At 50.5% G+C, this 13,113-nt stretch overlaps 3 protein-coding genes across 3 annotated transcripts; 2 read left to right on the forward strand and 1 right to left on the reverse strand.

Annotated features, from left to right (window-relative positions):
* Window positions 1-761: 761 nt before the first annotated feature.
* On the forward strand, window positions 762-1,559 carry GUITHDRAFT_155985 (hypothetical protein; the record flags this gene model as incomplete). Its single annotated transcript, XM_005820509.1, has 2 exons — window positions 762-1,260; window positions 1,409-1,559. A coding segment is annotated over exon 1 (323 nt), but the record flags the coding sequence as incomplete, so codon positions are not given.
* Window positions 1,560-2,899: 1,340 nt separating this feature from the next.
* Window positions 2,900-7,702, reverse strand: GUITHDRAFT_120225 (hypothetical protein; the record flags this gene model as incomplete). Its single annotated transcript, XM_005820510.1, has 14 exons — window positions 2,900-2,961; window positions 3,170-3,500; window positions 3,589-3,816; window positions 3,860-3,886; window positions 3,930-4,559; window positions 4,612-4,733; window positions 4,872-4,935; window positions 5,042-5,212; window positions 5,256-5,282; window positions 5,326-5,799; window positions 5,845-5,940; window positions 5,993-6,114; window positions 6,253-6,316; window positions 6,563-7,702. The coding sequence occupies 14 exons, from the start codon at window positions 7,700-7,702 to the stop codon at window positions 2,900-2,902; spliced, it is 3,558 nt and encodes a 1,185-aa protein (XP_005820567.1).
* Window positions 7,703-9,977: 2,275 nt separating this feature from the next.
* Window positions 9,978-10,334, forward strand: GUITHDRAFT_55969 (hypothetical protein; the record flags this gene model as incomplete). Its single annotated transcript, XM_005820511.1, has 1 exon — window positions 9,978-10,334. A coding segment is annotated over one exon (357 nt), but the record flags the coding sequence as incomplete, so codon positions are not given.
* Window positions 10,335-13,113: the final 2,779 nt, after the last annotated feature.

The raw sequence follows: 13,113 nt of genomic DNA on the forward strand, positions 1-13,113 counted from the left end.
GTAGTGTGATCATTCTGCAGATATGCAAAATTGTCGGATGAGCATGTTGATCCATGTCCCCCAAAGAAGCACACCAAGGCAGACTCCGAGCTGTTCATTCAGACAGTTTGTGAAACGTTCAGAACCCTTGATGGCAACACCCGATGTGAAATCATCCGAAGGATTCTGAGTGAGCACGACTCTCTGTGTCAAGCACAAAAGAAAACATCGGAGCATGAGTTCTCTGCGATATGCAATGTCGAAAGAGCAGTTTCAAACTTACATGCTTGTGGATTGCCAGATGTAGTTTCTGAATTGGTGATGTTTGCCAGTAATGATATCGACGCTTTCAGAACAACACACAAAATCATGCCGTACTTGGTAATGGATTGGTGTCGTCAAAGTTTTAGAGCGAAAGATTCGAGGGGCATGAGATTCTCCCCGGAGATTATCAGTTTCGCATCAACACTCAAAAACCTTGGCAATGCGACAATGTTGCGGTTCCTGTCAGGGCCAGGGAACAAGTTTACAGACAATTTCCATTCTGATCAGGCTTTACATAACTTGCCTCTGCCATGCATCTCTACTCTTTGCAAGCATCAAAGTGCTGACATGAAAACACGAGATGTGAAAAGGTCAAGAATATGTAGCGAAATTTTGGACAATTACAGCGAAATGATGAGTACTAACCTTGTAGATGGTATCCACGTGTTGGCGATGGACAAGACGATGATCAATGCTGGTTTTTGTAAAGAATTCGAAGATTGCGAAGCAGATTTAGGCAACCAGTATGGATGATCGAACTCTATGTTCCTCTATTGCTGCATACATTTCAGGGCTATTCAAGTTCGAGCCTCCAATTTCAGAGCACGACATTGAGAGTGAGTGCACCTTGAACAATGCCGATGAATACGATGGGGAAGACCTGTCGTCATTGTCAGTCACACCTCAGTCGGGAATGGTACACATGGATGTGCCGGAGATGAGAGATATCAAAAATTTTGTTTTGCAATTGCGACGCAACCAGGCCATATGGCAGGTTCAGAATGAGAAGACGCTAAGATGTAGCACGAGCAAGAGGCCAAGATTGACCTTGAAAGACATGTTCTGTAGGCTGAAAATATTTTGCCGAAGGTATGGATACGAAGAAGTTCTGTCATTAGCCAATGACAATCAAGATGAGGAAGAAACATACACTCCATGGGAGATGGAGCGAAGGATAGCAGATGGGCTAAATGAGCTGGATGAAAACAAGATCCGCTTTAAATTTGACGAATGGCTGTCCAATCCCGTCATCTCTCCTATCACCAAGAAGTTGTTATTCTTCTCACCGTGCATTAACCACTTGTTGAAGAATGTCAGGCATTCGATTGGATCAGGGAAGTCACAATCGTCTTCACCGGAAGCCAAGATATGGCATAAAGCTTACAGTGATATCGCCAAGAAGAATCCATCATGGATGTCTCAGATGGAGGTCGATGGAACCGCCGATCCACAATCTGTGGATATCATGCTGAAGATGTTCAGTGAAAAAGCCATCAGTCTACTGAAGGCAGAAGGGCATGAAGCGACAGCCAGAATGGCAGAAAGTATGTCTGGCCTTCACAAAGCATTCGATCAAAGAGGTCTGACAGTTTCAGAGAGGATACGTCTAGTACGCGAAGCTCGGAGTTGGTTGTTGGAAGGGATCGACTGGACCACGGTCAGCCAGAAACACGTGAAAGGATTATCTTCTGTCGCGTTTGAAGGTTTCATAGTGGCAATTGATACTCATCTGCAAGTACAGCAGTACGTGAAAAATAAGAGACATGTGCTTGGAGACGGAGACTATGACTTCAACTCACGAACTCTCTGCACCGATAGTGTGGAGAATCTGTGGTCATTGATTGGCCATCTGAACAAGAAGGATTTCTTGAGAAAATTCAATCAGGCTTGCACAGAGTTATGTAAAAAGGTGGACCCTGACCTGCCCTTTGTGTACGAGCATTCGAAAAAACGAATTGTCCTCAGCCAACCGCATGAACGGGACACTTTCAACGTACGGAATGGATCAGATAATGACGGGGAAGCTGAGAACAGCACACATAAGAACAGGCGAAGACGAATTTATGCTAAATCAGCACAATGGGATGGAGGCCTCAATGGTAACATGCCCGGGTTTCGGGGATTACGTGACATTGCTGGTTGCAAGTCGAAAAAGAGGTATACGAAAAGTAGAAAACATTAAAAAGAGCGATAGTGACATCCGAATCATTGGTATCATGAGATAGAACTCACATTTCTCTGATAGACTGTGAGGTTTTGACAATTGTCATCATCGCGCTTTTTGCTTTAATCATCCTTAAACCTGGTCGCGGCCTGGCTGCCATTGCGATTTCCTGCAAACTTACCCACCCCCTCCCCATCAACATACCCTCTATCATTGAGGGAAAGACACCGGTCCTAGACCCTTTTATCGCGAGTTCCACCCCCGTGGGCAGGCGGCTGGGCAGGCGGCTGGGCAGGCCCCCCTGGGCAGGCCCAGTGCAGGCCGGTGCTGCAGGCACACCAGGGGCACACACTGAGGCACACCAAAGTCCGACGGGGCTGCCGCTGCTGTTGTAGGGATGAGTCATGGTAAAGTCCAGAACCAGCCCATTCCAGGTGTGGGTGGAGTGGCCAGGGAGCCAGAGGTCGCCCATGAGTCTGTTGGTGGGACCATGCTTGTTGCGGAGAACCATAGTACACTGCTCATGCACGGTGGTCCATAGAGCTGCTCGGTGACAACAATTGGCCAGGTGAGAGACGCTGCTACCTGTCGATGAGTCTAAGGCTGTAGCACAAGGATCACAGTTGGCAGGCAGAAGTTGCACGTTTGTTGCATCAGAGAGTATAGCAGGCCGCTGAGATTTCCAAGTCGAATTGTACAGACAAGTAAACCTCACAAACATATGAGTCTTTTGTTAAGAAAGATCTCGCGAGCTATCGCAATGCTATCTCGCTCTGAGGGGTGTTAGATGCGCGTCTCTTTCCTTCCTATATACCTCAAATCTTCCTGTACCTGCAGCTTTCCCTGCTGGCTCACCTGCTGCTGCCTCACCTGCTGCTGCCTCACCTGCTGCTGCACCTGCTGCTGCTTCACCTACTGATGTTTGACCTGCTGCCTCACCTGCTGCTTGACCTGCTGCTGCCTCACCTGCTGCTGCCTCACCTGCTGCTGCTTCACCTGCTGCTTCTTTACCAAGTTGTTCCTTCTCCTGCTGCTTGACCTGCTGCTTCATCTGCCGATGCTTGATATACTGCTGGCTCACCTGCTGCTGCTTCACCTGCCGATGCTTGACCTGCTGCTGCTTCACCTGCTGCTGCTTCACCTGCTGCTGCTTCACCTGCTGCTGCATCTGCCGATGCTTGACCTGCTGCTGCTTGACCTGCTGCTGCTTGACCTGCTGCTGCCTCACCTGCTGCTGCCTCACCTGCTGCCGCTTGACCTGCTGCTGCCTCACCTGCTGCTGCCTCACCTGCTGCCTCACCTGCTGCCTCACCTGCTGCTGCTTTACCAAGTTGTTGCTTCTCCTGCTGCTTCATGTACTGATGCTTGACCTGCTGCTGCCTCACCTGCTGCTGCCTCACCTGCCGCTTCACCTGCTGCTGCTTCACCTGCTGCTGCTTGACCTGCTGCTGCCTCACCTGCTGCTGCTGCTGCCTCACCTGCTGCTGCCTCACCTGCTGCTGCTTGACCTGCTGCTGCTTCACTTGCTGCTGCTTGACCTGCTGCTGCCTCACCTGCTGCTGCCTCACCTGCTGCTGCCTCACCTGCTGCTGCCTCACCCGCTGCTGCTTCACCTGCTGCTGCTTGACCTGCTGCTGCTTTACCAAGTTGTTGCTTCTCCTGCTGCATCACCTGCTGCTTGACCTGCTGCTGCTTGACCTGCTGCTGCTTTACCAAGTTGTTGCTTCTCCTGCTGCCTCACCTGCTGCTGCTTGACCTGCTGCTCACCTGCTGCTGCCTCACTGTTGTGCTTTACCTGCTGCTGCCTCACCTGCTGCTGCTTCACCTGCTGCTGCTTCACCTGCTGCTGCCTCACCTGCTGCTGCTTGACCTGCTGCTGCTTCACCTGCTGCTGCTTCACCTGCTGCTGCTTCACCTGCTGCTGCTTCACCTGCTGCTGCCTCACCTGCTGCTGCATCTGCCGATGCTTGACCTGCTGCTGCTTCACCTGCTGCTGCTTCACCTGCTGCTGCCTCACCTGCTGCTGCCTCACCTGCTGCCTCACCTGCTGCTGCCTCACCTGCTGCTGCTTCACCTGCTGCTGCCTCACCTGCTGCTGCTTCACCTGCTGCTGCCTCACCTGCTGCTGCCTCACCTGCTGCTGCCTCACCTGCTGCTGCTGCTGCCTCACTTGCTGCTGCCTCACCTGCTGCTGCTTGATCTGCTGCTGCTTCACTTGCTGCTGCTTCACCTGCTGCTGCCTCACCAGCTGCATCCTCACTTGCTGCTGCCTCACCTGCTGCTGCCTCACCTGCTGCTGCTTGACCTGCTGCTGCTTGATCTGCAGCTGCTTCACCTGCTGCTGCTTTGTGTGCGTCACCTGCTGCTTGACCTGCCAATGCTTGACCTGCAGTTGTTTTTGTTGCTACTTTACCTGCTGATACTTTTAACTGTTGATGTTTTGCTTGCTGCTTTGCCTGCTGATACTTCACCTGCTGCTTCACAGGCCTCAAGTAATTATACCTCGCTGCTCGCTGGGTCTCGGACAGATTCTTCAGGACAGATTCTTAAGAAAAGATTTTTTAGGCCTCATCGCTTAGCCTGTCTCCCTCCTGTATCATTTTATCAGTGAACCTGCCGCTGCTAGGCACTGCCTTCATCGATGCCATCGCAAGTAGATAAGTAGATGCCCATAGAGCCCAACCTTGCTTCCTGCCTCTCCTCTTGTCCCCTGCTCCTACGCTGTGCTTGGGACTCGTTGTGTTGAACTGCCAGCAAGCTCAATGGCGGGCAAAACTATGTTTGATATTAAGGATGTGTGACGTGTGAAGAGTGTCAACTTTGCTGCTGCTGCTTCACCTGCTGCTGCCTCACCTGCTGCTGCTTCACCTGCTGCTGCTGCTGCCTCACCTGCTGCTGCCTCACCTGCTGCTGATCGACCTGCTGCTGCTTCACTTGCTGCTGCCTCACCTGCTGCTGCCTCACTTGCTGCTGCTTCACCTGCTGCTGCCTCACCTGCTGCTGCCTCACCTGCTGCTGCTTTACCTGCTGCTGCTTTACCAAGTTGTTGCTTCTCCTGCTGCCTCACCTGCTGCTTGACCTGCTGCTGCTTGACCTGCTGCTGCTTTACCAAGTTGTTGCTTCTCCTGCTGCTTGACCTGCTGCTGCTTGACCTGCTGCTTGACCTGCTGCTGCCTCACCTGCTGCTGCTTCACCTGCTGCTGCATCTGCCGATGCTTGACCTGCTGCTGCCTCACCTGCTGCTGCTTCACTTGCTGCTGCTTCACCTGCTGCTGCCTCACCTGCTGCTGCATCTGCTGATACTTCACCTGCTCCTGCCTCACCTGCTGCCTCACCTGCTGCTGCTTGACCTGCTGCTGCCTCACCTGCTGCTGCTTCACCTGCTGCTTGACCTGCTGCTGCCTCACCTGCTCCTGCCTCACCTGCTCCTGCCTCACCTGCTGCTGCTTCACCTGCTGCTGCTTGACCTGCTGCTGCCTCACCTGCTGCTGCCTCACCTGCAGCTGCTTCACCTGCTGCTGCTTTGTGTGCGTCACCTGCTGCTTGACCTGCCGATGCTTGATCTGCTGCTGCTTGATCTGCTGCCGATGCTTGACCTGCTGCTGCTTCACCTGCCGATGCTTGACCAGCTGCATCCTCACTTGCTGCTGCCTCACCTGCTGCTGCCTCACCTGCTGCTGCTTGACCTGCTGCTGCTTGATCTGCAGCTGCTTCACCTGCTGCTGCTTTGTGTGCGTCACCTGCTGCTTGACCTGCCAATGCTTGACCTGCAGTTGTTTTTGTTGCTACTTTACCTGCTGATACTTTTAACTGTTGATGTTTTGCTTGCTGCTTTGCCTGCTGATACTTCACCTGCTGCTTCACAGGCCTCAAGTAATTATACCTCGCTGCTCGCTGGGTCTCGGACAGATTCTTCAGGACAGATTCTTAAGAAAAGATTTTTTAGGCCTCATCGCTTAGCCTGTCTCCCTCCTGTATCATTTTATCAGTGAACCTGCCGCTGCTAGGCACTGCCTTCATCGATGCCATCGCAAGTAGATAAGTAGATGCCCATAGAGCCCAACCTTGCTTCCTGCCTCTCCTCTTGTCCCCTGCTCCTACGCTGTGCTTGGGACTCGTTGTGTTGAACTGCCAGCAAGCTCAATGGCGGGCAAAACTATGTTTGATATTAAGGATGTGTGACGTGTGAAGAATGTCAACTTTGCTAGGTTTTTTCAATGTTTTATTCGCAGAGCTTTTCTGGTGCGATCTCCCTGTGTTCTCCTAAAAAGTATACAGGATGTAAAGAGCTCAGCGTCACGCGACGAGCAAGCAGTTGAAGTTCCAATGTCGATTTCATGCTCTTGTCGTGAAGAGAGCAGCGATGGCGGTCACCATGAGAGTGAGTGCCATAAAAGCTGGGGTGCCAGCTGCGGAACTAGGAGCGGGAGCAATGGGCACGGTAGGAGGCCCGACAACCCATCGAGACTGGCTAGAAGTTGTGGATGTTGCGCCAACGGCAGGTGCGCCTGCAGACCCGTAGAGGACCGTCTGACCAGCTGTCTGAAAGTATTGCTTAGGGAAAAGGATGTCAAAGTATACAGACATGTCGTCTCCAGTTACTTTGTTGGCCCTGATATTCACGGTATCGCTTCCATACTTCGATAAAGATACAGGATCGCCTGATCCAGCGGTGGCGTAGTTGAAACCCTTCGAGAGAACCAAGGAGATGAGCTTGCCGCCTAGAGTGAAGGAGATGTCATTGACCTCGACGTTACTCATCTCGCTCAGCTTCTTCGATTGGGAGTTGAAAGTCATCTGTGCTGAAGTCTGGCTCTTGTCTACCACCGTCATCTTCAGTCTGAGGCCGAGATGCGTGCCCTTAGGATCCGCAACGTACTTGCTACCCATCGTTCCGCCGTAAGCCATGAACGCGATGTCGCCGGATACGAATGTCACATTCGTTCCGGTACAAGCTCCGTTGGACGTAGAAGCGATACAGTAATCTGCAGTGTTTTTGAAGGTTTTGTGGTCAGACGGAAGGTTGTCTGGTGCATTCCATGAAACGGGAATGGTCTTGGTGCTGATAACCCCTTTGGTCATGATCGCATTGACCACGCCAACAAAGCCGCAGCTTTCAACAGTGTTACCAACTAGACCTCCGGCCATCATGTATGCAAACTCTGCAGTTCCCTCTTTGACGCCTGATTTACTCGAAACAAACCCATTGATGGAGACATTCGTCAGAGCATTTATCATGTTGACCTGGTTGGCATTGGTGGCGTAGGTGTTGATATCGTAGATCCATGCCATTGAGTCGGGGGTGACTGTGACATAGGCTGAGGGGCCAGGGGAGGCAGCGGTGCACGGCCCGTAGGCAGCAGAGGAACAATCCTTCAAGTTTGCGCAATCAGGTATGACACCGGCGCAGATGTCCTTTCCCTCGGCTTTGACAAAGCTGTAGGCGCAATGAGAGCCAGGAAGGGAGGAGAGCAGGAGGAGCAGAGCTGCCGCGTGGTGAGCAGCAGCACGCATATCGCGAGGCAGGGCGAGAGCAGGCGAGGAGAGGAGGAGGAATATAAAGGCGAGCCTACATCAGACCACCCTCTCGTTCACCATTAAAAGTACCCCCATCGGAGAGCTGATACCCCGGAGGTCTTTGTGGTACTACAGTTATCTGACAGAGACGAGCAGTCCCCCGGGAGTTGAGATATTTCAGTACTGAGTTGTTTTAGTCACAATTACGGATTACCATCGACTTCAACAGGATCGCACCGACTCAGCATCATCAAGTACCCCCGTTCGTTACATTTATCTTAACTTCCGAGGTCTTGTTGGTGCACCAAGAAACTTTACTTCCACATTTATATCAGTCAGAAATGCCTTGCCCTTCATACAAGGGATGGAGTGGGGTGGGTTACCACCCACCAAGTAGTCATGTAATATGGTGCAGGAGAGCGGTGATCACCGACGGCGAAGTGGGTACCGGGTACCAAGAAACTTAACTTCCCAGTCCCACACGAGACGGGCAAAATGACCCCTCCCCCGGGACAGGATTTTCATGGGGGTCAGTGGGGGGGTCGAGTCACCCGGATGATTGACCACTGAAAAAAAAACACGTAACTTCAAAATAGAATTTAATAAACACAAATTAACTTAGTTTAAAGTTAAATTTGTGAAGGAACTTTTACTTGTTTACTCTCTACCGCCAGGCACTGGCGGCACTGAGCTGCCGCTGAGCGGCCGGTTGTCAGAAACTCAGTAGACAGAAAATGATCTCAGAGTATCCCGGCAGCGAAGCAGTTCCAACAAAGAGTGCAGTCTCGCGTTCTTGACAGCGCACAGGCTGCGGCATGCTGTTCCGAGGCCCAATTGAAAAAAGGATCCGACATTCGTCAATTGAGGCAGTTGTAATCTGTTTCACTGAAGCCTGGCATAACTGCCGCCGAGTCTTTGACACGGCGGCCCGGGTCAGTGTGCCGGGCTGTGTAACCGTCGAACCGTCCGAGAGGCAGGGTAGAGTCGGGTGGTCTGACGTAAGTTTACGGTGAGGTGGGGTGGTACTTCACTAGAGAAACGAAGCACCCCTGCAATACATACGTATATTGGGGGTGCTGGTACCTAGAGTGATTCGATATGGTAGGGGTAGTAGGGTCGAAGCTGAAGGCACAGGTATTGGAGGGGTGGGGTCACCTGTTGACTTTTTTCTTTGACCCTGCCGGGGTACACGATGCGCTGCACAGAGGACGAGCCGCTGAGCTGGGAGCGGAGGAGAAGAGGGAAGCCCGCGGAGAGAGGGAGAGAGAGACAAAAGATGGGAAGTGATTGAAAAATGTTTGCAGAAAAACATGAGAAGAATTTAGGATAATCATGATCCGAACAAGAGTAGAAGTATCATGTCTTGCTGAGAATGGAACGTGACGTTTACGTTGAAATCTTTCAAAGGAAGAAAATTACGTAAGAATGCGATTTCGGTCGGCGTGGAGAGGGGAGATGGTTGTACAGTGATCTTTAGAGAATGATAAGTTCTAGCATCAAATTGAGCAAGAAAGAGCAAGAGCGAACCTCTTGCAATTTTACCCCTTCTTGTGGTTGGTTCAATTTGATCGTTGGAAAAACCAATCACGACAAAAATTAGAATCTTAATGAAAACCTGCGACAGAGATCAAATTTTAGTCACCAAAATTCATCAGTCTTTACGAGAGCGCGCTTCACAAGATAGGATTGCTGATAGATGAAACCAATTTGGTTATATACTAAGCAAGCAATTCGAGTTGTTACCAATTGATTTCTCATTCTGTATGATTTCGTTGATTTGTTTTGATCTCATAGTTAAGTTAACAAGCTTCCGAAATGAGTCTCGAAAGCAAATCTGCTTTTAAAAAATTCAAACGCGCCGATCTTGAGGTAAAATGAGAGCTCATCTACTCGATCACATGCAAGGACATTTGAATTTTATCTTTCTAGGTCTCTGATAAGATAGGCAAAGGGTCTTATGGGACTGTTTGGCAAGCTACAATCCTTGCAAGCGGACAAGAAGTCGTCGTTAAAGTGATCTGGCCTGATCCTGGTGATACTCGAAAGCTCTTTCAGAGTCAATCTGATGTTGAACTTCAGATTTGGACCCCGAGGATGCCAAGAAAGAGAGTCCTGGAGAGCAGAGAAGGGCTGCTTTCAAGCGCGAGATCGATATGATGCGTAGGGTTGGTTTGCATCCCAATGTGGTGGCAATGCTTGGTTCTACGGGTGAGTATTTTGCCCTTTCTGTGTCTATTTTATCTAAAGCAGTAATGCAGCGGATTCATCAGTCATAGTTTTCGAAGAGGCCCTTACAGATTTACATGTCATCATTAAGAAACAGAAGCGGAGCCTTACAATGCCATTAATTGTTCGTTGTGCTCGGGATGTTCTGAGGGGTGTGGAGTATCTTCATGGCATCAAGGTTGTGCATCGAGACATAAAGCCGGCGAATATTTTGGTTTTCAAAGAAATGAAACTCAAACTGGGAGATTTTGGTCTTGCTCGTGAATTTTCAGATGACATCATGACAGTGAGAAACGAGGTTTCTACACTTTGGTATCGTGCACCAGAACTGATTATGGGAGCATCAACGTACAATTCCAAGATAGATGAATGGTCTGTAGGGGTTTTAATCCTTGAGATGCTGCTCGGTCGTTGCCCTCTCATGGGCAATATCGAAGACAACTGCACATGTGACATTGTGACCCACTACAATTACAACTCAGATCAGCTGTACAAAGTTTTCGAGCTTGTCGGTACTGCGGATGATCACTTCGCGTCGAGACTGGATTGCTATCAGCACTTCAAAGCTTGGCCTAGATTACAGTCTAGAATAGAGGACATTGTGTCGACTGCATGCACCAAGGACCGTTGCCGTCGGTCGGACAAGACTGAACCATCTGATGAAGAAGTCAGTCAGGTAGAGCAGTTGTTTTTCATCATCATTCGCTTACCCATTCTGATGGCAGACATGCGAGGACACGATGGTCTTGATCAAAGGGCTGCTGACCATTGAACCAAACAAAAGAGAATCAGCAACCTCGGTATCATCCTTGTCTCATGCTCTTCTTCTTGACGGGAAACATCCAACAGGCTTTGCTTTCTCCGCTTTTGGATTCAAAACCGAATCCTAAGAGGGCAATCATGGGTTTTGGTAGCATGATCAACAGGATGCCTTCCTCCCCTGCTGCCAGCAACATGGCTTTCTCTAGAACTCCTTCCGCCCCCGCGCACAAGCATGAGGAAGCGGCAGCGCAGAACCTTACGAGGGTTGGCGATGAAACCTGGTTGCTAACTAGTCTGACTTATCGATTTCAGCAAATGGACCAGCTGACCATGCGTAAGGCCAACGCGATGAAGGCGATGCCAGACTTCAGAAGAACCATGAGTACCTTCACTGCCGTCAGGTCGCCTCGCCCTCTCCAGTCTCTGACGGTTAGCTGACCATGCTTGACAGACCGCAAGAGCAAGAGAAAAAAACCTCTGAAAGAAAGATACGAGAAACTTAGCTTCCTTTGTACATATATCATAACTTTCCTGACGTGCATGAGTCCGTGAGATTGAGTAGATCCATCAGTGCCAAGGAGCTAGAACCAAAATTTGAGCTAAAGCTAGAGCTAGAGCTCCAGCTCCAGCTCGAGCCAGAGCCAGAGCTAGAGCTAGAGCAAAACGTTAGAGCTAGAGCTAGAGCTAGAGCTAGAGCTAGAGCTAGAGCTAGAGCTAGAGCTAGAGCTAGAGCTAGAGCTAGAGCTAGAGCTAGAGCTAGAGCTAGAGCTAGAGCTAGAGCTAGAGCTAGAGCTAGAGCTAGAGCTAGAGCTAGAGCTAGAGCTAGAGCTAGAGCTAGAGCTAGAGCTAGAGCTAGAGCTAGAGCTAGAGCTAGAGCTAGAGCTAGAGCTAGAGCTAGAGCTAGAGCTAGAGCTAGAGCTAGAGCTAGAGCTAGAGCTAGAGCTAGAGCTAGAGCTAGAGCTAGAGCTAGAGCTAGAGCTAGAGCTAGAGCTAGAGCTAGAGCTAGAGCTAGAGCTAGAGCTAGAGCTAGAGCTAGAGCTAGAGCTAGAGCTAGAGCTAGAGCTAGAGCTAGAGCTAGAGCTAGAGCTAGAGCTAGAGCTAGAGCTAGAGCTAGAGCTAGAGCTAGAGCTAGAGCTAGAGCTAGAGCTGGAGCTAGAGCTAGAGCTAGAGCTAGAGCTAGAGCTAGAGCTAGAGCTAGAGCTAGAGCTAGAGCTAGAGCTAGAGCTAGAGCTAGAGCTCTAGAGCTAGAGCTAGAGCTAGAGCTAGAGCTAGAGCTAGAGCTAGAGCTAGAGCTAGAGCTAGAGCTAGAGCTAGAGCTAGAGCTAGAGCTAGAGCTAGAGCTAGAGCTAGAGCTAGAGCTAGAGCTAGAGCTAGAGCTAGAGCTAGAGCTAGAGCTAGAGCTAGAGCTAGAGCTAGAGCTAGAGCTAGAGCTAGAGCCAGAGCTAGAGCTAGAGCTAGAGCTAGAGCTAGAGCTAGAGCTAGAGCTAGAGCTAGAGCTAGAGCTAGAGCTAGAGCTAGAGCTAGAGCTAGAGCTAGAGCTAGCGCTAGAGCTAGAGCTAGAGCTAGAGCTAGAGCTAGAGCGAGAGCTAGAGCTAGAGCTAGAGCTAGAGCTAGAGCTAGAGCTAGAGCTAGAGCTAGAGCTAGAGCTAGCGCTAGAGCTAGAGCTAGAGCTAGAGCTAGAGCTAGAGCTAGAGCTAGAGCTAGAGCTAGAGCTAGAGCTAGAGCTAGAGCTAGCGCTAGAGCTAGAGCTAGAGCTAGAGCTAGAGCTAGAGCTAGAGCTAGAGCTAGAGCTAGAGCTAGAGCTAGAGCTAGAGCTAGAGCTAGAGCTAGAGCTAGAGCTAGCGCTAGAGCTAGAGCTAGAGCTAGAGCTAGAGCTAGAGCTAGAGCTAGAGCTAGAGCTAGAGCTAGAGCTAGAGCTAGAGCTAGAGCTAGAGCTAGAGCCAGAGCTAGAGCTAGAGCTAGAGCTAGCGCTAGAGCTAGAGCTAGAGCTAGAGCTAGAGCTAGAGCTAGAGCTAGAGCTAGAGCTAGCGCTAGAGCTAGAGCTAGAGCTAGAGCTAGAGCTAGAGCTAGAGCTAGAGCTAGAGCTAGAGCTAGAGCTAGAGCTAGCGCTAGAGCTAGAGCTAGAGCTAGAGCTAGAGCTAGAGCTAGCGCTAGAGCTAGAGCTAGAGCTAGAGCTAGAGCTGGAGCTAGCGCTAGCGCTAGAGCTAGAGCTAGAGCTAGAGCTAGCGCTAGAGCTAGAGCTAGAGCTAGAGCTAGAGCTAGAGCTAGAGCTAGAGCTCTAGAGCTAGAGCTAGAGCTAGAGCTAGAGCTAGAGCTAGAGCTAGAGCTAGAGCTAGAGCTAGCGCTAGAGCTAGAGCTAGAGCTAGAGCTAGAGCTAGAGCTAGCGCTAGAGCTAGAGCTAGAGCTAGAGCTAGAGCTGG

Source organism: Guillardia theta, assembly GCF_000315625.1.
Source record: "Guillardia theta CCMP2712 unplaced genomic scaffold GUITHscaffold_174, whole genome shotgun sequence".
In the NCBI taxonomy this organism is placed as follows: Eukaryota; class Cryptophyceae; order Pyrenomonadales; family Geminigeraceae; genus Guillardia; species Guillardia theta.